At 40.9% G+C, this 26,622-nt stretch overlaps 1 protein-coding gene across 2 annotated transcripts in view; it reads right to left on the bottom strand.

Annotated features, from left to right (window-relative positions):
- Positions 1 to 26,622, bottom strand: part of PDHX (pyruvate dehydrogenase complex component X) — a 1,629,376-nt gene that overhangs the window by 1,334,412 nt on the left and 268,342 nt on the right. For both annotated transcript variants that reach the window (XM_044082641.1, XM_044082640.1), the window contains one exon: positions 22,990 to 23,073. In XM_044082641.1, coding sequence (XP_043938576.1) covers positions 22,990 to 23,073 — 84 coding nt within the window. The remainder of the gene's footprint in view (positions 1 to 22,989; positions 23,074 to 26,622) is intronic.

Below are 26,622 nucleotides of genomic sequence, written 5' to 3'. Positions count from 1 at the left end.
ATACTGTTACTATAGTTACTGTACTATAAATTGGGATTTTATGCTTTACAGCATATTAACAACTTGATAATCTGACTGTTTTTGCTCATTTTATCATAGTTGTTCTGTCATGTCCCGGGTCCCCTCTGACAATGGGCATTGCCCAATACGGCTAACCCAGTTAGCATAGCATACATAAAATAAATAAATGTTACAAATTTAAAAAAACATGTATGCTTCTGCTTCCTGAAGACTTCTTTCCAAGTGTTCAGTGACAAGTACTGATGTAAGAAACCAAGATAATACTTGTGAAAGATCACTGTTTTCAGCACAAGGAGCAACTTTGCTCTAGATGCCAACTTTAGTTTTTATTTATTTATTTATCATTTGTTAATTGGGAAAGTCTGACTTGGAACAAAGCCAATTTTCAGGGGAGGCCCAGGGAGAAACACTCCAGATGCATATCTTTGTAACGTGGGAGGAAACCGCAGCACCGGGAGGAAACCCGCACAAATGCAGGGAGGACAAGCAGACTCCACACAGAAGACATCCCAGGTGAGAATCGAGCCAGAGAACCAGTTGCTGTGAGGCAACAACGTTACCACTGCACCACTGCGCCATCCTAAGTGCTCCCCAGTTTGCAACATTGTAACTCTTCACAGGATGTAACCACTTCCAGGAATAATAATGCTCCCGGACCCAGTCGGTTGCCTTCCCTTAGCATGGTACAGTCCCACTTCTACTGCTCCCTCCCTGAAAGGTGCACTGCGCTAGAAGAACCCTGTGAAATAAAAAAAAAGAAAATTATCTGCTTGTCCCTTCCATACCAAAAGAACGGCAAGGTACAGTCCCACTTCTACTGCTCCCTCCCTGAAAGTGCACTATGCTAGAAGGGGTTCCTATCAGCAGACCGAAGACGCATGTTTCTGAATGTGTCTTGGTTGAACTTAAAAGACTGAAACGGCAAAATATCGAAATGGCATGTAAGCAAATTCTTTCTCTGGGAAAGAATTTGCTTGGCCGCTTCAGTAGTTTGCCGTTTTCGGCACTGTACTGCGGTCTCAAAGTTGGTATATTTAAGTAGGGGGGTGTGGGGGGCTGTCAGGAGGTGTGGGGGGGTTGAAGCCACCCACTTAATGTCATATTTTAAAGTGTTTTATTTCTTTCTTTTTTTTTTTTTTGTTGGAACAGCGATTTTTTTTTCCCTTGGAAAAAAATTGTTATTCTGACAGTTCAGTTTTGTAAGCTTTCGCTTACATGGGGTCGATTAATCACCGTTCGCTTACCTAAGCATTCAATGATCTAATATAGACCCACTAGAAGAACCCTGTGAAATAAAAAAAAAGAAAATTCTCTTCTTGTCCCTCCATATCAAAAGAACAGCAAGGTACAGTCCCACTTCTACTGCTCCCTCCCTGAAAGGTGACCTACGCCAGAAGAACCCTGTGAAATAAAAAAAAAAATAATAATTCTCTGCTTGTCCCTCCATAAAAAAAGAACGGCAGGGTTCAGTCCCACTTCTACTGCTCCCTCCCTGAAAGGCGCACTACGCTAGAAGAACCCTGTGAAATAAAAAAAAAAAGAAAAATTTCTGCTTGTCCCTCCATACTAAAAGAATGGCAAGGTTGTTATCTATCTGGTTATCACTTATATAACTTGCTGAACTGGGTCTAAAGCACTGCCAGTCAGTCCCTAAAGTCCCATAAAACTAATACTTCCCTTTAAAATTGGCTAACTAAAAGAATATTCACTAAAGAAACTAAACCTCCCCAACACTGTATTTTGAACTAAGCAGCAAAACGCTAAAGAAAAATACTACTTTACATCCCCTAAAGTTCTTAAAGTTCTTACCTTGTAAGCAAAAACTCTAGCTATCTTGTGGGCTGGCTAAGTTCATCATCCCTACCCTGGTTCCATAGCTATTTTTCCAATCGACAGCAGGCTACTAAATGGGAGAACAGTGTTTCCCCCCTACTCCCCATCTCAGTTGGTTTACCCCAAGGTTCCATACTTGGTCTTCTCCTCTTTATCATATTTACTAACAACCTAGTTCTGCAACTCATCTAGCCTCCATTGTCCAGTACGCCTATGATGCTACAGTTATCTGCTCAGCCCCCTCACCACAAGAACTTCAAATAAAAATGCAAACTTCTTTTTGGGACATAGAAAAATACTTCTCTGAACATCAACTCATACTAAACCCAAACAAAATTAAGTTAATAGTTTTCAGAAACAAAAACTTTAAACCATGCCAGTCCCTTCTCACAACCCTCTCCTCAAACCGAACCAAGACAGAACCCACAAACCAGACTAAACTTGTAGGTGTCACAACAGATGATAATCTAAAATTTGATAAACATATTTCTCTGGCAATCATTAAACTTGGCACCCTCCAAACCATACATTACTCAAAACACCAGGCTAGCCACTGCTCGTTCACACCTACTATCCTCTCATATTCACAAACCTGCGAAAGACTGACCTCAACAACATAGAATCCTGTTACAACAAAATTGGCAAGTTTGCCACTAACCATCCACATAGGACCCACTACTGCTCAATTCTCTCCCAGCTGAACTGGCTAGAACTCCTCAACCTTTTATCTCTCAATCAATTTACCATGGCCCACAAAATAATCCACCAACCAGCAACTGCCCTGCTCTTTCCAACCTAGTCCAACCTAGTATTAGTCTCAGGTCTCTCGGATTCTTCTGACAAACTTATGCTAAAGGTTAGCCACTCCCACAACTGTCATGGCGACTCCCTCTATTCTTACAAAATAGCCAAATTTTGGAACATGCTTCTTCAGTACATCGCAAAAAATCCTAACTACCATGAATTGAAACAACACCTAAAAACTACCTAGCTAGTCATTGGCTTTGCTCCTGCTGTACTCCAGGCTCATTCTTCCCAGCTCCCTTACTATATCACTCCTCTCTGCTCCTCCTAACGCTACCCCTGATCCCGCTGTTTCTAGCATTCCCACTTTTCACTTCATCCCTATGCTGAACTGCTTATATGATACACCCTCATTCTGCTGCTCTGTTGGACATGGATTTATATGTATTATGCTCATAACTGTACATGTAATTGCAACTGACTTGGTGTCTGCTAAATTAATTTCTTCACTATTATTATTCTGTTTTTCATTGTGTATATATGTGTACACTGTTATTTGCATTTGTATTTGTATGTAATTATTACAGTTGTTAGTATTGCACTATTGCTACTGTTTTTGGAGAGTTTCTCCCCGGACCGCCGCTGAAAACGGGCTCCTGGCCCAGTCAGACATTACCCGGTTAACAAATGAAATAAATTATGAAAAAAAATCAAAGGTAAGACAGACAATGCAGGATCTATACAGTATTAAAAGTGAACATAAATGTTGTAAAAGGGCAGCTGCTACAGAAAGCACATGACTGAGTAAAACATCTCTTCAGCCATGAGGTAACTTTTTATTCATCCAAGGAAGGACAGCAGTAGCCATATTCTGTAGAAGTCACTACTGTTTAGTGTAGAAAGGAAGAAAGTGAACATCATCAGCCCTTATCACTCATTCCAGCAAGTGGGATTTTTTTTTGCAACATTTTTGCGTCATTTCATTCAGTAAATCCTTCACACTGAATTAACTGTAGACATTTAGAATTCCACAGCCTGTGAGATTTGGTGGCTGGATAAATTAAGCCTTTTTTTCTACATTGCATTAGTATCCTGTCAGAAATTATGCTGAGCCTGGGCATTGAAAATTTCTTTGTGTGTCTAATATCCAAATTCTAATGTAGGGAGGGTCCTTTGGGATTTAGAAGCTAAGACTGTAGAATCTGCAGAGTTCAAGATGCTTCAGGTTAGGAGTGGTAAAGTTGGGTGAATCTGTATTTCATGATGATATTCAGTACGTTTTTCCATCCTGCTGTGAGTCTCAAAATGGAAAGATCGCACTCGTGCTGTGGCTTCTACAGTCCTTATGAGGGATGTCCTAGCGATTGTTGTGATGGCATTTCCTGATAACTGCCAGCAAATGTGCTTTATTGTCATTAAAAAAGTAGAATTATCCTGCAGTATGGTATATATGCTCTTTATTGACAAACAATTTGTTTTCTTGTTCACAGGTATCCTCATTTCTAGGTTAAACTGTGTTTTTGCTTCACCTTTCTAACAAACTGTCATCACTTTTCATTTAAAATGTGATGTGCAATGACAGCTGAAATGCAAACAGCTGAAGAGCTGAGATTCTCACTTGCTAACATGCTGGTCTCAGGAGTAGATGTAAGACAAAGAGATCGCTGGTTACATGAAAAAGTCTGCACGATCAGCTGATAACTTCTCTTTGGATGAATGAGGCAGTCTGAATGCTTTTAAAAGAAAGACTGCTATTATTTATGTTATCATGTGGGAAACTAGTCTGTTCTACATAAAAAGGAGTCCACTATCCCATTTTACAGTAGGTGCTAGTGGTTGCAGATCTCTGCCAGTGTTCCATTTCCAATTAATAGATTTCATGCCTTGCAGTAATAATGAATGGGTAGCATTACTTTCCCAAACAACTTCAATTTCCATTACAAAATATTATACTTTAAACAGCAACTCAATAGCCAAGACTTTTAATTAATAAAAACAAGACAAGAATGCTATAAACCATACAGGCAGAAAAAAAAATTATCACTAGACTGGACTATAAGGAGGATGCTAAGACAATCTCTGGGATTCAGAAAGGCTTAGCACAAAGTGGATACCTTATTTCAGAAGGTTTCTACAACACATTAAGCCTTTCCTGTTCACAGACCACTCAACCTTTGAGGATTTCCCCTCATGGGGGTGTCAGTGTGGACAGCAGTCTTATGAGTATATGTTAATGCAGCAATCTGGAGAATAGCTAACACTAAGTAGCCATGTGCTCTCCTCTGGAAATGTCTGTGGCTTCTGAATTGTTCAGCCAAGTGCTTCACAGAATCACTTCATCAAGGAAAATTTTACTGCATGAGGAATAAAAATGTTGTCAGAAGATGGTGGTTACCCATTCACTCCTACAGGAATACTGATGGTGCGGTAAAGTCCAGCTAAGCCATGGAGGGTGGGAGGAGTGTCGGTGAGTGCGTGTGTCTACAGGGTCATGGATGAGGCTGCATGAATGTGTGAGTGTGCGTGTGTGTGTGTGTGTGTGTGTGTGTGTGTGTGTGTGTGTGTGTGTGTGTGTGTGTGTGTGAGCGCACATGCATTGCAGCATGTGTGAAAATGCACTGGCAAGTATTTCTGTGAGTATGAACCAGTGTGGGGTGCTTGTCTGTGCATGTGTATTTGTGTGTCAGTGCATGTACATGTAAGTGGGTGCCTTTGCTACCACAATGTATGGTATGAACTGCTACGAAGAGCACTAATGCAGTCAGGTCTGACAGTGCAGAGTCCGATTTAAAGAAATAGTAACAAACTGCTAATAAAGTCTTTGTCAATGTGGCTATTCCATGTCTCTGAACTGGAATTTTTTCCATCTCACTAACTAACCAATCTGTATTACTCAATTAGCACAGGCGAAGAGAAATTCTGAGAATCACAGCGAATGTCTTTGTGATCTGTGACTTTTTATGAAATTTTTTCCTGAAACTGCATTAAACATTAGCAAAATCTCATGCTTTGTGAAGTTTCCATCTACAACATGTCCTGCTACTCTATACCTATTTGCAGTCTAAATCAGAAGAAAACATTTGACAGAAGTGATACTGTACAGGTACGATGCCTACAAGATAATGGATGGTTGTTGGTACTGGGGGACAGCAGACAGAAGCTGTCATGTTGGTGTGTGTGTGTGTGTGTGTGTGTGTGTGTGTGTGTGTGTGTGTGTGTGTGTGTGTGTGTGTGTGTGTGCGCGCGCGCGCTTACCAAACAAGCTCTGTGAATATGATGAAAATGTTTAAAGGAAAGACAACGTGCTAGAAGGGAACAGTGCTTTTTTTCTGAGACTGCCAAGTTCTTTTTAAGGAGTATTTCATTAAGCAACAAACTAACAACTAAGTGTACATGCACCACTAGAAGTCATTTATTCAGTGACTAAACTTCAAATACTTCTTTCTAGGTGACCATTCCAAATGTAATGTCCATGCCAAGTCAGTAGTAACTATGGCTCAGACATTCTGAATTCAAGCAGAGGTTCATGCAAAGGAAGATCCATCTGACAGAGGGGTAGGAGTGATGAGGAACTTGCCTGCTCACTTCCCTCTGGGTGGTGTGTTAGTAGCATGTGACCATGGTCCCTCCTCTGCATACAATCCCTGGTGGAGACCACAGATGGGGGAGGCACTTGTTTTCAAGGTGGGCACTTCATTCTGTGTTATTTCATTATCCATGGTAACAGGTGACACTCCCTTGCAAAATCCCACTGCATGCCCATTTCTGGGCAAATATAGGCATGCACAGAAGAAACATCAGGGCTAAAAAGTGAAATTCATGTGATGGTTAACTAGATGATAGCCTCTCCATGGCTGTGCAAACTGTGTAAGGGGTAGCTCCAATAGTCATCATGCATAGAAGAAAAAAAAGGTAATCAAAAAAATATACCTGGTTAGGGGTTGCCTGTCTGTTTTCATATCTGTTTACTCTTCTCCCCTTGCATGCTATATTCCACCTTCTATTCTTTTATAAATACTGAGGCAAAGGACTCATTCAGTGTACCGGCCTGTGCTCATGAATCCTCATACTTCTACTACAGTAATGTATCCTTAGGTTGGATTTTTCCTGTGTATCAGAACCATTTCTTTTGTTTATTCTTTATGTCTTTAGCTAGTTATCCTCCTTGTCTACACACACCAGACATGTACTAAGTTGTGTGTTTTTTGCTACTTTATGCAGCTTTTTCCCTTCACAGCCCTGTACCTTATATACCATTTTTATCATAACATGCCTTCTTGCCTAATATTTTAATCATGCTGGTTGTTTCACCATCAGTATTCTCATTATGTAAGAAAAAGGTATGCACTTATCATAACATTCCATCTGTGTTGTCCATTTTCATTCTTCCTCAACTGATGGGCTCAGATCCAAAATTCAGATCTGACTCAGCTGCTTCTTCCAGATCATCTGAACCTAGAACTCTTGAGCTCCTCCATTTATCCATAATGCCCCACCAACCTAACATATCTCAGATCGAGTTTGCTGCCCCTAGCTGTAAAAGGACCAATAACAGAAAAAAAGCAGTGGGAGAAGAGAAGAAGGGAAGCTGGAGCTCAAACAATGAACAGAGGTTCTTATTCTTATACAACTCGTAAGATTTCTCCAGAAGCACAAAAGGAGGGGATGGCAGGTGGGTGGGGAGTTGAGGAAGAATGAAAAAGGACAACACAGACAGAATGTTGTGGTGAGTACATAACTTTTTAATCTGATGTCATTTTCATTCATTCCTCAACTGATTGGGCAGAGTCCTCAGTTACTACAACTCTGAGAGGCCCTTAAGAAAGGATATTTGGAAGCACTGCTGAGTCAAATGCTGTGATTTTCCTAGAAATCAAATCCAACTTGTAATGGGCAGTGAAAGTGTGTGGATTAGCCCAAGCTGCAGCTGCACAAATATCATCTAAAGATACTTTGAACCAAAAAGCTGAAGAAACCACCATAGAGCTCATGGAAGTTTTGGTAAAGATAAACCCAATTTACCACAGACAAAGGTTACACAATCAGTCAAACATTTGGCCAGCGTAATGTTAGATACAAGATTGCCTAGTTTGGTAGGAGAAAAAGAAACAAACTGGTCAGATTTCCAAAGTCTTTGGTTCTATGAAGGTAGGAAACAATGTTGTCTATACACACCTGACAGATGTAACATGTATTCTCTTTTGTTTGACAAAATTGGAAAGAAAACTAGGAGATTAATGATCTGGTTAATATTGGACTCAAAAGCTACATTAGGCAAAAAAGACAGATTAGTTTCCAGCGACACACTGTCTTTGTGAAAAATCAGATAAGGAGGATTTGAAGACAGAGCCTGGAGTTCAGATACTCTTCTAGCTGACGTAATAGCCACCAGAAAAATAGTTTTCCAAGATAAAAAGTTTAGGTCAGATCTGACTGAAGGTTCAAAGGGAGACTGAGTTAAGGCCTGAAGCATTATATTTAAATGCTAAAGAGGAGTAGGACCTTTTAATGAAGGTCTAGGCAAAAAAACTCCCTTGAGAAACGTCTTGCATAATTTAGAAAAGGCTAATTTACAGTTATTTTCACCCATGCGGGAATTAGAAATAGCAGCCAACTGAAATTTAATCGTTGAAAAAATTGCTCCTTCAGGGTCTATATTATAGTATTGAAGTTTTTAAACTTCGAATGCTATAATATCGACCCATTTTGGTCGAAAACTCATAACAGCGAAGCCACAGAACTTCGAAATCTTACCTAGGGTAAGATTTCAGTTGTCCATTCCATGGCTTCACTATTTACTCTACTGTGGTGAGAAGGTTATGGACCAGGGTAAGATAAATATGCGAACGGAGGTTACGGACAGGGTTAAGGTAAGTGTGGGAACGGATCGGGGTAAGGTTAGTGTGCGATAGTTACGGACATTAGGGTTAGGAAGCCGGTAAGCTGAGTGTGCGATAGTTAGGGACTTGACGGTTAGGGAGCTGGTAAGGTGAGTGTGCTGTAGTTAGGGGCTTTAGGGTTAGGAAGTGGGTAAGGTGAATGTGTGGTAGTTAGGGACTTTAGGGTTAGGGAGCGGGTAAGGTGAGTGTGCGGTATTTAGGGACTTTAGGGTTAGGCTTGGGTTAAGGTGAGTGGATAGGTAGTAGTGTAGGGTTAGAATTATGGTTTTGTTAAGTGTATGTTTGTGGTTTATTTATTTTGGTGTGCTTGTGTTGTGTGTTTGTGTTTTGGAACAGCAAATTTTTTCCCTGGAAAAATATTCGCTGTCCAGTATGTTCCATATTTTGTAGTTTAGATATTTTAGATACGATGAAATAGCGTTCGCTATTTAAATTGTAGGATAGGGTAATATAAACGCCTCCTTCATTAAAAACTGAAGCTAAAAATTTGAGCATGGCAAGTACAGGTGCTGAAAAAGGGTCCAGATGTTTGCTAACGGCCCAGAAGACAAATCTTTTCCATTTACTTGTGTAAGTCTTTCTAGTAGAAGCTCTATGAGAAGATAGCAAAAAATGATGGACTAGGGAAAAGAGCCTGGGCTGTCTAGCAATTAGAAAACTAGAGAAACCATGTAGTCAGTTTGAGGCCGCTTATGTCCGGATGAGTTGTGCCTGCTGGGTGAGACAGAAGGTCTGGAGTTGGATCCAGAATCCATGGTGGATGTAGAAGATGAGGTCAGAGGAACGGGAACCAAATCTGATGAGGCCAGAAGGGAGCAATGAGGATAACTGATCTCTTCAACCAAACTGCTATCTGAAGAAATTTGTGAATTAGTGGTAAGGGTGGAAAAGCATACAGGAGTCTGGAGGGTCACTTGTGAATTAGAGCATCTCTCAGTGACTCCCCGATGGAGGGATCAGAGCAAAGAACCTGTTGCACTTGTTGTTGAGGGGACAGGCAAACAGATCACAGCATGGCTGGCCCCACTGGTGGAAAATTCTCTCAGTCACATTGACACTGAGACCACTTCTGATGCATTAGAATGGTGCTGCTTAGTTTGTCTGCAATCACATTGGACTCCCCAGGATGTACATTGCTTTTAGAAAGCGACTGGAAGAGAATGGCCATTTCCACACTCTCATAGCTTCTCGACACAGAGGGTAAGATCTGGTTCCCCATTGTTTGTTGATGTACCAGACTACTGGCATACTGACCATCTGAATCGCAACAGTCCCAAATTGGAGAGCGTCTTGAAAGGCCTGCACTGCTAGGAGGACATATTTCATCTCCAGGACAGTGATGTGCATCTTGGCCTCTTCATGAGACCACGTGCTTTGGCAAGTCTTTCCCAACTGCTGCCTTCCCCACCCAAGGAGGGAAGCATCCATGGTCACAGTGGCCTTGGGAAGTGGAAGAACAAAAGGACAGCCTTTGTGGAGCTGGTTTGAATGAATTCATCATAGAAAATATCTTTTGCCATTTTGAGTGATCTTGACTGGCATGGATAATGGATGTTGGAGAATGGATCAATGAGTCGACAAAGTCCAATGAAGGATCCTCTTTTGGCCCACAGCTAATGGAACAAGGATGATAGCTGCTGCCATGGAACCCAAAGACTGTAGAATCAGACGGGCTGGAAGAGATGAGTTCTACATCACTTTCTTCACTTGGGACTGCAGAGTGTTTATTTGAGTAGAGGGAAGACTCACTGACTGTGTCTAAATACACCCTTATGAACTCAAGACTCTGTGCTGGAGTGAGGTGAGATTTGTTGTAATTTACTGTTATTCACAGACGAGAACTCAACTGAAGCAAGTAGTCCCTTGACTGTATTAGTCAATGCCAGGTTGAGGTGGTCTAGATATAGAAACACCTGGAATCCCAGCAGTCTCAAGTGAGCTGCTACCACTGCAATGCATTTGGTGAGCACTCTGGGGGCTGTGATAAGACCTAAAGGCAGTAATCTCAACTGGTAATGACTAGTTCCTAGCCGGAAGTGTAGGCATCTCCTTGAGCACCTGTTCATTTTGATGTGATAGCACACATCCTGAAGATCTACTGAGCACATCTAATCGACTTTTTGAAGCAGAGGCAAAATGGACTGAATTCTGACCATCCAAAACTTTGTATACTGAACAATCTGGTTTAACTTGCTGAGATCCACAATTGGTCTCAAATCCCCCATCTTTTTGGCACTGAGAAGAATCTTAAGTAAGTTCTGGCCCTTCTATGGTCTGGTGGGACCTCTTGAATGACTTTTTCTAGCAGGTGTTTTTATTTCTAGAGATGCTACTTCCTTTTGACTGGGTAAACCATCAGGGATTTTCTTCTGAACTGTGGGAGGGGCTAGGAAAAATGGTATGGTTTGACCTCTGTATATAATCCTCTGCACCCACAAATTTTTTGGGATAGCTAGCCAGGCTCTCTGGTGGAGGGATAAATGACCCCCGACTACCTCCAGAGAAGGAGAGTCGGGCCTCCTTTCAGGAGCGCTGATCTGGAATATTTGAAAAATAATCTGTAATCCTTGGTTCTACAGACAACCTCTGCCATGAGGATGGCATCTTCTATTCGAGTAACCCCCCTGCCGCTGGGGAAGCTATCTCCAAGTGAATCCTGGAAAGAACCCTGGGACTTCTTAAACCACATCTTTCTGCCACTTCATTGGTTCCTAGGGAATGGCCTTTGGGGGACATGGGATCTTATGCCCACAGAAAATACACTTTTTAAACCCAGAGGGTTTCTCTGACATTTTATAACTGCTACCAACAAAAAGCAGACATGACAAGTTATTGGCAAAAGGGCTGAGAAATTATAGAATTACACTGCAAGAAAAAATAACCTACCTATACCAACAGTCAAAAAAAATTGTAAAGAGAAAGAAAAAGGGACAGAAAGGAGAAACTACCAACAACTGTAGATAAAGTACTCAAAAGGGTACAAAAGAATACCAGCAACCGTAATTAAAAAAAGTACCAAAAACAAAGGAAGAAGTATTGTGGACAACTGTAAAATGTGGGAGGGAGGAAGAAGAAAGGCAAATACCAAAATTTAAGTAACTCTCAAACACCAATAAAAAGGAAAAATCTGAAGATTACACCAAAATCGCTCAAGACCTAGGAATCTGTGTCTGATGTCTAATGGCAGCAAATGAGATCGGAGGCATTATAGGTAAAGGGAGGAGCTTGAGAGTTCTAGGATCCGATGATCTGGAAGAAGTGTCTGAGTCGGGCTCAGATCCAAGTCTTGGATCCAAACCCATCAGTTGAGGAAAAATGAAAATGACAACATCAGATCTATTCATTCTCTGGCTTGTTCCTTCATTCTTTAATGCAACCTTCACAGCTCCTCCACTTCTCACTCTGATTCATAGTAGATGGGAGGTCTACCTTCTCTAATTGTACACCTCCATCTTAGTTGCCTTTCTCATGGACCATAAACCATTTTGTTGTGTGGTAATGGCTGCTCAACAGTTCCAATCTATCCCACCACATATTTTACTTGGTCAATGTTATTAGTTTTCCTTAACTGGATTCTCAGCTTCTACTCAGGTCCAACTTCTATCAGATATTTCACTCTTGGTCTTTACCCTGGAGTTAAGCACCTCCCAGTTTTTGACAGAAATTTAAGGTTCCCCATTACTTTTATTCTTTTCCCTTTGCACACCTTTTAAAGCATTTCTGAGGCCACTATGATCATTCTTCTTTCCTGAATCTGCTATTTCTCATATTGCAGCCAGAGCCAATGGAGGTCTCAAGTCCCCCTCCATCTTAAAGTCAAAATCTTCATCAATACAACCTCTTCCACCTGTTCTTCATACCTTTTCTACATACACCACCAACTCAGCCCCACTTCTAGCTCCTCATTTCTAAATAAACACCCTGAATGTAGGCAACAGCAGATCCCAGTTTCTGTTCTCTGCTACCCATGACTTAACTAGGACTGCAGTGCCAGCACCTGAAGTTGAATCACACTGTCTTTGATATGTGCTCTTCCCTGGTAAACAAATATAAATAAATAATTGTAAATAGACAGGCTACTTTACTCTCATCTCCCCTAAATGTTCCCATGATCTTTAACTGTTTCCACCCCTGTGTACCTCCACTTTCCATTATGACTTTACTTTCTCCCCTTCCTCCCTCATTTTTTAAAAGGGACCACAAATCTAATATATACCATTCAAGTTCCTGTTTCAGCAGATTTGTCTTCCAAACCTGAGTGTACGTTGCTCCTGACGCACAGCCTTTAACCATCCTAAGTATTCCCCAGCTGTCTGTCACTGTGAATTTTCTGTCTAACTCACCAACCCCCTAATCACAAGCATTTTTTTTCCTTTCCTAATCCCATTGGTATGAGCAGTGCAGCACAGAAGGCTACCAAACCATCCATTTTACATTTTACCACAGATCTGTTCTACATATCCCCTTTGTTTCACCACATCAGCAGATTATTTTGTCAACTAATCTTACTACCGTGTTCTATCACACCTTAGAAATTACTCATTTTAATGGATGGCTTTAAATAGATTTTTTTCTGTCTGAGATTAGCCCCGGCCCCATTTCAGTTTACATGAAGGATTATCTCAGATTCTGTTTGGAAACCCAGAAGTAACTATGTAGATATAATTATGAGACAACCATTACAAAAAATGGAAAGTCAGGCATCCTTCAGGACTTACAAGATGAACAGAAACCACAAAGGGGAAAGAATGGATGGGTGGTCATATCAGATGGACACGAATGAAAGGATATAGTATTATGGTAAGTTCATGACTTTTGCATCCTGTTCATTCAGTTCTTGCAGTCCGACTTGTGGGTCAGAATTCCAAGGTACTTGAACTCCAGGGTGGTAACATGACTGGAGATTTTTGAGGATAGAGGTGCCAAAGGATGCTCCAAAACTAGGAATAGAATCCATTTTGTAGTGTTTAAGGAATGCAAACATGGAAGACCAAGGGGCAGTTGCACAGATTTCAGCTCCTGATGAACACCTGAAGAAAGCATGAGCTTCACCCCACAATGGCTGGTTGTTCATTGCAAAGAAAACACAAAGCTGGGAATCCTTCCTGAGACTTCTGGTCCTAAGAAAGTAGAATTGTAATTGCCACTGCACATATGAAGTACGGAGAATGTACTCTCCTTTGTTAGAATGAGGAGGAAAAAATGCTGGTAAATAATCATCATTTCAGAAACCAATTTAGGAAGACATGTTTGTACAGTGTGACGCTCTGTCCTTATGAAAAAACAAGCAGGGGACAGAAAAAGGAAATGCCTGAAGCTCTGAAACCCTTCTAGTAGTAGTGATAGCTACCAAAAACAACATCTTCCAAGAAAGGATGTTTAATGGAACTGAGGAAGCTGGTTTGAATGGTGGTGTTGTCAACACTTTCAAAATGAAGTTTAAGTCCCAAGGAGGAATCGGTTCTCTGACTGGAGGTCTGAGTAACTTAACTTCTTAGAGAAAAGCTTTATAAAACTTATGCACAGCCAGTAAATGATCACTGAGCCCCTCATGAAAATTAGAAATATCTGCTAACTGCACATTAATGGTGAAAAAATACAGCCTGAATCAAGAATGTGTACTAGGAACTGAAGGACATCTGAAACCGAGGATTAAAATGGGTCAGTGTTCTGAGATGTGGCCCAGATGACAATACATTTCCACTTTTCACAGTAAAGTCTACAGGTAGACTCTCTCTGAGAAGCAGTTAGAATCTTACTCCCCTCAGAAAAGAGGGATGTATCTTTGGCCATTAATGGAACTGAAGAAACCAAGTTCTCAGTTTTAGGTTGGGGAGATCCTGGTGAGGCTTAAGAGGGATGTGAAAGGAGATCCTGCATCAGTTCTAACATCCAGGGATAAGGCCTGAGAAGGGGAAACCAAATTTGTCTGAGCTAGAAGAGAGTTATGAGGAAGACCTAGACCTTGCAGTTAGTTGCTTTCTGTAAAAACCTGAGGATCAGGAATAGAGGTGGGAAGTCATACAGTGATTAAAGATCTGTTTTGCTACCACTGGATTGAGAGACCACATGAGTGTTATCACAATGGATTTGTTGAACCTGTCCACAAGGCAACTGAGAGCTCATGGAATGTGTGCATACTGATATAAGAAAAATGTGCGAGGCCTTCATCCATTGCTTCCCAATATAAAGGGTATGATCGGCTTCCTCTTGATGTACCAAACTACTGTTATGTTGTGCATTTGGACAGAGATCATTCCCACAGAAGTCAGTCCTGGAGTTCCTGCAACACAAGGAGAACTGTTCTCATTTTTAGAACATTTATATGAATACCTGCATCATTGCGAGTCCATAAACCTTGGACCATCCTCCTACTGTAATACCTCACCTCCCACCCCCATCCTAGGGTGGCAGTGTCTGAGGTCACCACTGCTTCTGGAGGTGGCAGGACAAAAGATTTGCCTGAGTGGATAAGAGGCGAGTCTAGCCACCACTGCAAAAGTTGCCTGCATGCACTGGTTATAAGAATTACTTTGTAAAGAGGATGCAGAAGCTGAAACCATTGCACTTGCAGGAGCCATTGAAACCTTGGACCATCCTCCTACTGTAATACCTCACCTCCCACCCCCATCCTAGGGTGGCGGTGTCTGAGGTCACCACTGCTTCTGGAGGTGGCGGGACAAAAGATTTGCCTGAGTGGATAAGAGGCGAGTCTAGCCACCACTGCAAAAGTTGCCTGCATGCACTGGTTATAAGAATTACTTTGTAAAGAGGATGTAGAAGCTGAAACCATTGCACTTGCAGGAGCCATTGAAGTATTCTCATATGGTAATGCACAAACTGAACCATTAATATTGAGAATGCCTTTACTCGCAGAACCTTGAGAACCAATGTGTCAGTAGAAGGGCTTCAACTGCCAGCTTCAAATTTTGAATCCTATCTAACAAAGGAAACTATGGATTTAGTGGTGTCATATTGACAGCCTATAAAATCTACTGACCGATAGGATTCTTTTGACTTCTGGAAATTTATGTAAATTCCCAAGGACAGACAAAGACTGAGAATGACAGATCCAACTGTGGGAGTATCAAGAAGACAATCATACAGGTATGGGAAAACTCTGAATCCCTGGAGACATAGGTGAGCTGCTACAACAGCCACGTACTAGGTGAACATCAGGGGAGGCTGTGGTGAGACTCAACAGAAGGGTTTGTAATTGGTAATTGCTAGCTCTGAGAAAAAGCGAAAGAACTTCTGTGACACTTTCTTTATCTTTATACAGAGGTAACCACCATGGAGGTTCACTAAGCACATTCGGTCATTTGCTGTGAGACAGCTCAGACCTAACTACACCAGAACTGTCCAGAATAGGGACTTTCTGACATATTCATTTAGGTAGCTGATGTTCAACAAGGAAGGGCCTGCGGTCCTAATTTTTGTATGAATCAAAAAAGAACCTTGAATAGAAGCCTGACCCTCTCTGGTCTGGTCGGACCTCTAGATAGCTCTTTTGTAGAGTAATGAGATTACTTCTTTTGTCAGTGACTGTTTTAAATTTGGGGTTATTAGGAAAAGGGGTAAAGGATAGTCTCTGCATATGATCACTTTGACCCATCTGTCTTGCATGATGGATTCCCACATAGCACAGTAAAGGGATATATGATCCACGACTGCTGACAGTGGGACGCAATCAGGCAGCCCTTCAGGGAGATTAGGGTTGTCTGTCGGAAAAGAACCTGTGGTATTCCAGTTTATGTGGATTCCCTCTGACTCTGGGTCTGTACCCATTAAAGGGGCCACCTCTGCCACAACTGCCCCTTTTAGAAGATGCATCAAATAGCCTACGTTTGATCTTCCTGAACCAAAGTGACTTTCAGCCCTTTTGGTTCCTGCTATATGATCTTTGTGGACCCTCAAACTTCACTCCAATGGCTGACGGCGTCTTGCCATCCTGTTCACACTTCTGCACTTTTTCCTTCACTGAAGAACTGAACAGCAAAGATCCACTGAAATGTATACTAGTGAATAAAGCTTTAAAGTGGTCTGCAAAGTCAGAGCCTGATATCTCACAGCCATGCCTGCTTCAGCTGCCTTCACTGATCCAACTTCAGAATTATGCACAAGGTGCATGAAGAGGTTTGAAATATTGGACATCATGTTCAGGCCTGTCACCAAGTACTTCCTAGAGTCCAATGTTAGTGGTGCTCACAACTTTGCTATTGCTTGCTGTGCCAAATCCATCTGAAAATGGTTCATAAGTAGTTTACAGCCCTTAAAGTAAAGATGCCCAAAGCATAAGCCTGCTTCCCTAATCTATCCATCACCCAGGAATCCTTGTTAAGGGAATGGACAGAAGCTGAATCATCTGTCAACTTTTTCTTTTTTGCTGCTGCCATGATAATCAAATTCACCATAGGATACAGTGCCCAGTGCTTTTGTCTTTGCGTCCTTGGGAGGTCTAAGAAACTTGTTGTTTTTTTTTTTTTTGGTATTGCCTCACATGTATCTGGCTCTTACCAAGACTTGCTTACAGCTAGATCGATTAACTTACCTGCTAGAGGAACCACCCAAGAAGTCGATGGGATAGAGCCATAGGCCTCAAACAGAACCTCGTCATCTTGGTGGGAGGCAGTGGGCTAAAATCCCCTCTGCCACATAAGTGCCAAGACTTTGCAAAGGTGGAGTTTTTGGGAGGGGACTGGGGGGGGGGGCCCTCTCTGTCTTCTCAGTCAGTATCTGATGTAAATGACTCCACTGGGGAGTCTGTGTGTCTCTTCTTACAAATTTTATTTCTTGGTACATCAGGGGGATATTTCCTGACTCTTCTGGGGACTCTACCAGCTGGGGAGTAGTCACTTTGAGGTCTGTAGCTTGATTCTGACCCATAACCTGGAAAATTATTCCAACCTCAGCCGGATCAGTGAATGTTGCCTCAGTAACCAGATCCATTCTCCCTGAGGGGAAATTATTAGAATTGAAAGAGATAGAGTGGCCGCCACTGAGGATGGGATCAGAACCGAACACTGAACAGCGAAGTCTCCAATTCCACCAAAAGAGTCATAAGGGACTACATTGAAGCCAGCATTGAAGCCTCATTGTTGAGCCATTAGTCTAAAGATGACCTCAGCCCTGACATTGTCGGGGTTGAGTTCTTTGGACCCAAAGTCTCCAGTACCAAGGCTGGGGTTAAGGTCAACATTGAAGGGAAAGACTTTGGGTTGAGAATCGTCTAGAAAGCCACCAGAGCTGAGATGAACACTAGGGAAGGAGCTAACAGTGAAGACAGAGGACCTGCACCATCTACCTTCAGAGCTGAAGATGATGGTATGACTCCAATCTTGATCTGCATCTTCAAAAAAATTCTCATCAAGTGATCCAGGCCTGCCCCTGAAGTGCTCTTGTAGTACCTGAAAGATCTCAGTGACATAGTGGAAAGAGGCCGAGAAGGGATCTTGTGCAATTCCCTCTTGGAGGTCTTTCTGGAAAAGTATCCTGAACCACCATCTGCCCCAGAAGCTCTGCAACTGGTGGAAAACATAGGTTGTGGTCAAAGATGAAGGGACATCCATCTTCTATGCTTTTGGAGCTGGAGAAGGTCCCAAATCTTCAGCATGTCTTTTCTACAGCACAAAGTACGTCAGTTTCTATTTGTCTGCAGACTTTTTGATTATGAGGACTTCAGATCCTGGGGCTAAAGCCACTTAATAAGTTTGTTTTTTATATCTGATAAAGCCCTCGGACCAAAGGCAGAGCATTCATCCAACAAATGACCCACTCTCACATTACACTGCAATGCATGCGTGGCTTGAGACATGGTCACTGGTATGTCTCTGCCTTGGGACAAAGGAAGGTGAAACTTCTATGCCTGTCCAAGTGTCTTACCCAGCCGCAGACCACAGACACTCCGACAGAAAGTACAATCAATATGGAAACATTGTACACCAAACAATGCCAAAAACAATAAATAAGTGATTTTGTTTAATTGTAAACTTCATCAGATAAAACACAGTGTTTAAACTCCATTTAGATAACAGAAGGTACTAGGTCACATGATTACTAAGTCTCCAAGCAAAGGAACAAATTTAAAGTGATAAAACCAATATTAAAATGCAGTTAAAGAATGAAGGTAAACATTGTCAGGTTCAAAACAAACTGTCTCTCCAAAGCCTTCAGTTTTAATAAGCATGAAATAGAAATAAAATAATTAAGCCCTGGCAGGCTACCTGCATTTAATTGGAGTTGCCAATACAACTCATGTTTCTTCAAAAGTAGCTGCCAAGGGCCATGGCACAAATCAGTTGGCACCCTCTCTATAACAACAAATTTAAACATATGATCAGGAAAAATTCTGATGTGTTTAGCCAGAGCTTTCAGTCTTGCCTGTGTAAAAGGCTTAACAGTATTGACACAAATCGGCATAAACAACACCCCTAGTATAGCAGTTACAAGTTTCTTTCATCTTGAACTTAAAACAATTTACTACAAACTGCTAACCTGGGATAATAAATTTACACTGCGACCAGAAGGAATTCAAACCTTTATTACAGTCCCCACATTGACTGAAGAAAGTGCTAAACTTTGGTTTTATTGTAATAAGGTTTGAATTCTTTCTGGTCACAGTGCTGTTTTTCCACCTTGGTTTCAGTGGTTTTGTTTCCCTGGTTATTTAATAATAACTTTACACATGAAACATCATTTGACTGAGCATGGGATGACCTTTATACCCACTAAACATGCAAGTTTACCAGATCTTTTAATGGATTTTAGACTTTTTACTAGAAAATTGAATTTTAATACCATTTTTGACAATAGCACAACAACAATTCCCCTTTTCAGAATTTCAAGCACATTCAACCCCCCCCCCCATACTTCCCACAATGTCTTGTTTTGAAAGGATGTGTTTGTTGGGCTTTCATAATGCCCTTACCAGCAAGAAGAGGAGACCTGTTGAGCACAAGAATTTAAAACCTAATGAAATACAGCTGCTTAATGAACTAGCTACACAAAATTTAGGATTTATGAAACCAGATAAAGTGGGTGGGCTGGTAGTGATGGAGAACACCCAATATGTCAGTCAAAGGCGTGAAATGCTATCAGGTGATGCTTATGTTAAGGTCTCACTCAATGAAATTAATACATGACATGTTTACAGATGAACACTTTGATTTACATGAATATAACTATCTGAACCTAGCATTACCTAAAATTGCATACATTTCTGGACTTCTAAAAATTCATAACAGCATGATTTCTCCACCTATGAGACCAATTGTCGATGCAAGGGGATCCATCACCCACCCATGTGCGAAATATCTTGATGAAAAATTAAAATATCTTTTTTGAGTGAGGGTCATATTTGTAAAGACTCGTGGCATTTTTCTAGAAAAAATAAATCAACTGGATTATAGTGACAGTGACATCTTTGTTACCATCGATGTCAAAGACCACTACACTGTCATTCCACATGATTTGGGTATCCAGCGGTTTTCTGAATTTTAACTTGAAAAGGGGTTTGTGCAGGAAAGAATTAACACTTTTGAAACACTTTTAGAAATCGTGCTAAAATACAATTTTTAGATCTTTGATAAAGAATTTTTTTCTCCAGTGTTCAGGTGTGGCTATGGGCTCTGCATGTGGTGGTTTGTTTGCAAATGTGATGATGACCAAGTGGGGATATTCTTACTTGTTTGTTTCTAACTTCATGAAATATTGTAAACTACATGTGTGCTTCCGGGATAACATCTTTATTGTTTGGGACAATGACAGCAAATTACTTCAAGAGTTCTTCAGTTACGTAAACCAGACTACAGAATTCCTTACATTTTTTTATGTTGTAGATAAAGACAATATTGCTTCCTTGGACATTTGTCTCTACAAGGATCCTACTATAGGAAATTTGAAACTAAAACCTGTAGGAAATCTACTTTTTCTAACATGTGCTTACATTTAAGAATCTCCCACCCTCACCATCAGAAGACTGCTGTTGTTAAGAGCTGTATGCATGGTTTATGATTTCGATTATTTCCTGGATTGATGTGATCACATTAAATGTATATTTTTAGCCACAGACTAACCAAGGGCATTTGTTGATCCATTAATGTATGAAGTGATCAACAAAAGAGAGTGTGGCCATTTCAAATCTTTACAGCAGGCCCACCATCAGGACTCTGCTAAAACATCTGTCAGTCCCATGGAGCCAATGGACCAAAGAATGACTTCTTTTAGCAATACTGATTCTTTTACAGGCATGTTCAGTAATGCTTGTAGGGTGAATCCTGGTTTGGCAAGCTCTTTCGTTACTCAATATAATGTGGACAATAATATAATCAGAGAAATTCTTTGCAAAAACTGGGCTATCTTGAGAGATGGCAGAAAAATAGTGGGTAAAGTGACTGAGTGATAAACCCCACATTACTTTTAAAAAAAGGACAGAATTTTAAGAATTTGGTTGAACACTTTGGTACTATTAACAAGAAAAATGTGTGGGGGTTGTTCCATGTGTAAATTTATTATCCCTTGTGAGCAGTTTGTAGTAAATGGTTTTAAGTTCAAGATGAAAGAAACTTGTAACTGCTCTACTGGGGTGTTGTTTATGCCGCTTTGTGTCAATGCTGTTCAGCATTTTACATAGGCAAGAATGATAGCCATTTCAAAGATCGTATCTGGGAGCATGACAATGACATCAAAAACAAAAAAGAAAGTAACACTTTGGCTTAACACATCAGAATGTTTCCTGATCTTCTTCTTCTTTTGGATTTTTCCCACTTAGGGGTCGCCACAGAGCATCACCTGTCCGCTCAAGATTGGCAGTAGAGTTTCACAGTGTCGAGTTGCCAGCCCGGCGCCCAACCTTCCACGGAAGGCACACACACGCAAGCACTCATGCCTAGGGCCAATTTAGAGTAGCCAATCCACCTACAGCATGTCTTTGGGATGTGGCAGGAAACCGGAGCACCCGGAGAAAACCCACGCGACCACAGGGAGAACATGCAGACTCTGCACAGAAGGCACCCCAGCCGAGAATTGAACCGGAGAACCTCTTGCTGTGAGGCGGCAACGCTAACCACTGCACCACCATCATATGTTTAAATTTGTTGTTATAGAGAAGGTGCCAATTAATTTGCACTGTGGCCCTTGGCAGCTACTTTTGGAGAAACTTGAGTTGCATTGGTAACTCCAATTAAATGCAAGTAGCCTGCCAGGGCTTAATGATTTTATTTCTATTTCATGCTTACTAAAACTGAAGGCTTTGGAGAGACAGTTTGTTTTGAACCTGACATTTTTACCTTCATTATTTACCTGCATTTTAATAGTGGTTTTATTACTTTAAATCTATTCTTTTGTTTGGAGGCTCGGTAATCATGTGACCCAGTACCATGTGACCTAGTACCTTTTGTTATTTAAATGGAGTTTAAACGCTGTGTTTTTTCTGATGAAGTTTGCAATTAATAAACAAAAAGTGCTTATTTATCATTTTTGGCATCGTTTGGTGTACACTGCATATTGGTTGCACTTTCTGTCGGAGTCTCTTTTGCCTGCAGGTTTTATTTCTTTTGGTGTTTATCTTGTTTTGTTTTTTCAAAGTTTTCTTAGCCCAACCTCTGCTCACAGCCTTGGCATTCACTAGGATGGCAAAAGTGGCATGCCCTTTGGCCACCACCTCATCCCAAGTCCCCTCCCTGAAGAAAGGTGAGGAGGCAAAGCCTCATCACTCCTCACTTCCTCCTCATGCCAGCTCCAACAGACAGTGGAACCACTAATCAAACAGCAGTAACCTGAATTATAGTCAAGGCTTTATGCCTCAAAACTAACACAGCAAGCACTGCCAAATGTTTATTTCTTAGTGTGATATTTTTCTTCAAATTGTTGAATTTTTCTGTCAAAAATTGATTTTCTTTGAGCCTAGGCACAGCTCTCAACTTTTAATCTCAAAATGCAGAACCATACTTCTCATAATGAAGAACAAATGGCTAAAATGTGGAGCATAATTGCTCTGTTAATGATGCAGAGGTCCTTTATACCACAAAAGACAGCAGCAATGTCTGCCCTCATCTATATAGTGTGTGGGAGGGTTCTACTTAATGTATAATTATACCAGTGTTAACTTTTCTATACAGTGTGGAAATGGCTGTCACTAAGAAGAAAGAAACAATAAAACATAACTATGCAAAGTAATCCTATTAACCATACATGTTCTACTAATATACTTATGCAAACATTTTTTTGATGATACATGTCTAGAGTATTACTCATCTGTGTTTAATAAAGCACAAAAGTCTCTTGATATCACTTGAAAATTTTCTTTAGAACAAAGCAGCCTAGTCCAGCTGGACTAAGAGGTTAGTAAAAGTGAAATAAATAAATATGAGTTGATTCATAATGTATTAAGCAAGGTTTCATTCTATGCCAGCAACACCCACAGAATTAAGTGCATAACTTACTGCTCGAATGTTATATTGCCCAACATAATAAAAAGCTACAGAGTGCTTACCTTCTTTCTTTAGCCATTTCACGATATTTCCTTTCTGCATAGTGGGCAATTGTGCATGCAATACAATTTTAACTGATGGCACACCTAAAACAGAACAAATGAAAATAAACTGTAATTATTTCTTACATAAAATACAACAAATAACATTTGTGGTCTCATTTCTAAGATGCATTAATATGTTATAATGTTACTAGGCCATTGCACACTAAGAATTTGGTATATTTCAGTTAATCTTCAATGTAACAAAAAGAGAGGCCACATGTGCCAACTGGCTTACTGACAGAACCCACACTGTGAAAGTAGCAGACTCCAAATCAGACTTCAGACCAGTGACAAGTGGAGTACCACAGGGTTCAGTCCTGGGTCCTCTCCTGTTTGGTATCTACTCCTCTGAAGTACAGGCTAACAAAGAAGGTCTTTGGCTAACTAAACTCGCAGATGACTGCAAACTAGGAGCCATAATCGAAACTCCTAAAGATGTGGACATCCTACAAAAGGGCCTCACTGAGACAGATGTCTGGTGTCAAAGCCATGGCCTCAAGCTCAATACCAAAAAGTGCACTATCATCCCCTTTGGTAAAAACTCTGTACCCATGAACTACCACATAGGTGGTAGTCTACTTAACACCGAAAGTGTGATAAGAGACCTTGGGACACAGGTGAACAGTAGTCTCTTCTTTGATGATCACATCGTCACAGTGGTCAGGAAATCCTTCTACGTGGCACACCTCATCACAAAAGGTTTCTCATACAGAAAAAAAGAGGTCATTGTTCCCCTCTACTCATCACTCATTAGACCCATTATAGAGTACAATGCCCCTTTTGGCATGTACCTCACAAGACATCTACAACAACTGGAAAGGCCGCAAAGCATTGAGCATTTTATGCTCAACTCCTGAGAGACTTGCTTGGCTACAAACATCTGCATTACAAGCTGAAGCTAAGTGAAACTTGCAGTAGTGAATTTTAGTCTACTCTTCTGTCAAGTACAAACTTGCAGTTTTAAAAGTACTGTATATTCATTTTTTCTGTTTCCTAATCGTGTTTCTGAACAGTGTGCTGTGTGTCTCTGCAGTTAGTTCCCCACCCTCCCTCCATGTTCCTGTGATGGTATTAGTGTTGGGGGCTCTGGAATTGCCCGCCCCTCCTGTAAGTCTGTATTAGAACACTCCTCTTGGGTCCATCTCATTTGCTCACTTAACTGAGATCATATTCTGAGTCTAGTGTTCACTCTACTTAATACAGAGAGAAGATTTGAGGAGGCCAGTCCACTTAGGTTCTTCCTTCCTCTCTTCTTAACTTAAAAAAAAAATGTTTGCACTTTATTAATTTGCTTTTACTGTATTTGTGTTTCCTCCTACTTTATTTTGCTTTTCTTAAAAGTACTCAATTTTATTTATTCTGCTGCATTTATTACTGCTTGGTCGTAGCCTGATTAAATTGTAACTGTTATTCTAAGTCTTTTGGTTTAAGCACTTAGGCTTCATACTGGCTGTTTTACATTAAGAAGGTTTGTGGACTGCACTGTTGTGGCAGGACAGGTAGCTTACATCCTTCTAAGCTGGGAATTGCTGATTGAAGGCCCATTGTTTGCTATTCTAAAAGTGTATTAGTTCTGACTTAAGCACTTGGGCTTCAGGCCAGTTATTCTACATTAAGAAGGTTTGTGGTCTGCACTCTTGTGGGAGGAGAGGCTGGATTCTGCCCTTCTGAGCTGGGAATTTCTGGTCACAGGCTTATTGTGACTGCTTATTTGAACTGTTTCTTTCTGAAATTGGTGCGCCTTGTTGCTGTAGCATAGACCAGATTCAGACCTGCTGAATCTAGCTTTGTTTGTATAACTTGAGCACTGATCCAGGCCATCTTTTTTTGGAGAAGGTTCCCCTGCACCCTAGTAAGCAGGGGTGTGCAGTTGGAACTTGTCTGATTGAAGACTGCTGGAACAGGGCTCAGTTTTGAGCTTTTTACTTGTTAACTGGGTAACTTCTGTAAATCGGTTTGTTCGTTTTCTATTGTTTTATATAGATACATATATATATATATATATATATATATATATATATATATATATATATATATATATATAAATTGCACTTTATTCATCTGCTTTTGCTGTATTTGTGTTCTTCCTACTTTATTACTGGGGGTATTTACTACAACTCTGATCTGCGATATATAACAATAAGTATCCCTTTCTGTGCTTTTAAACTGTTTTTTGAGTGTATCTGCTTTATTTTCTGAAAAAAAAAAAAAAAATATATATATATATATATACTTGTTTCCCGCTTTTTTAAGCTAGTATAGTCCAGTTTTCAGGTTAATGCTGAATTCAGGGCTGTGTTATAAACCTCTGTGTTTGCCCATACCTTACCTGGATAGAAGGAAGTTTCTCTGTTCACTAGTGAGACGGGGGAGCTTTGAGCAGCCTATCTGTCCCTGGATGAGTGGTTTCAGCCCAGAAATTAGTAGTTTATTGGCCATTTTGGGCTAATTTCTATCTCTTTCATTTCCCTGCTATAAATACCATATTTGCCCGGTTTTGCGCGCCAGGCATCGCCTGTTAGCTAGGGTAAAATTATTCCCTGCTCCACAAAGTCTCTTCTTCAATTTTTCTCTTGGAACTAGACAAACTTTCAACTTAAGTACTCAAGCCATTCATTTCTCAGCCCGGCACTTGATCAAAACCTATAACAAGCACTTATAAACCCTAGCAGTAGACCCTCCTGTACTGTATAGAAGGACAAGGCTCTCTATTCGACCTTACCAGCCATCCAGTAAAACAGTTCACTGTAACTATCCAGGCATGTCTAAAGGACAGTTTCAGGTGTACTCTCCAGTCCAACTGGTGAATCTGGGCAATTTGAGGCAATGTTACAACTGCCTCATGTACATAGACAACCGCCGTCCTCCTACCACCAAACACTAATACATGCGAGAGATGCAATTATACAGCCAAACTAGAGGCTAAGCTCTCTCAACCCAAGACTGGATCAGATAGTCAAGAGGAGAAGGGAAATACTTGCATCACACCACCAGTCTTACATTGACCCATTAAACCAGCACCAGCAAAAAACACACATAAATATATGGAAACATACTCGGAGGCTCTAAATCAAAATCTGCAAAACAAACAGAGACCTCCAAAGCAAACATCCAAGCAACCTCCACCCCCCAACACAAACCATGAAACACATACTTCACAAAACCAGTGTGTCATGCAATCCCAGCCCTTAAGGTAAAATAACATACCCAACATACTAGCAATAGGTGACTCTATAGTCAAGCACACTGATGTCCCACTCACTAGGCTGAATAAGGAGAAGGTTACTGTTAGCTGCCTGTCGGGTGCCAGGATCCACCACATAACACAAGCACTCAGGTCACTAAAGAACAAGTACAAATATGACTCTGTCATTGTCCATGTTGGTGTGAATGACCTGAGCCGTACCTCCCTGGACTACAAGAAAAGAGACATGGAAGAGCTCTCTGATCACGTAGCCCAGGCCGGTATGACCCTGACCCTGAGTAGCATCCTGCCCTCACCAAGAATGATACCACGGTATAAAGAAAAAAATTCTCGATTTCAACAATTGGCTAAGTTTCTGGTGTCATTCAAAGGGGATCCAGTGTCTG

This window comes from Protopterus annectens, chromosome 9.part0, assembly GCF_019279795.1.
Source record: "Protopterus annectens isolate FY-2018-M chromosome 9.part0, PAN1.0, whole genome shotgun sequence".
NCBI classification, from domain to species: Eukaryota; Metazoa; Chordata; order Ceratodontiformes; family Protopteridae; genus Protopterus; species Protopterus annectens.
Note: the sequence above shows the minus strand (reverse complement) of the source record. Positions and strands in the feature narration are given on the sequence as shown.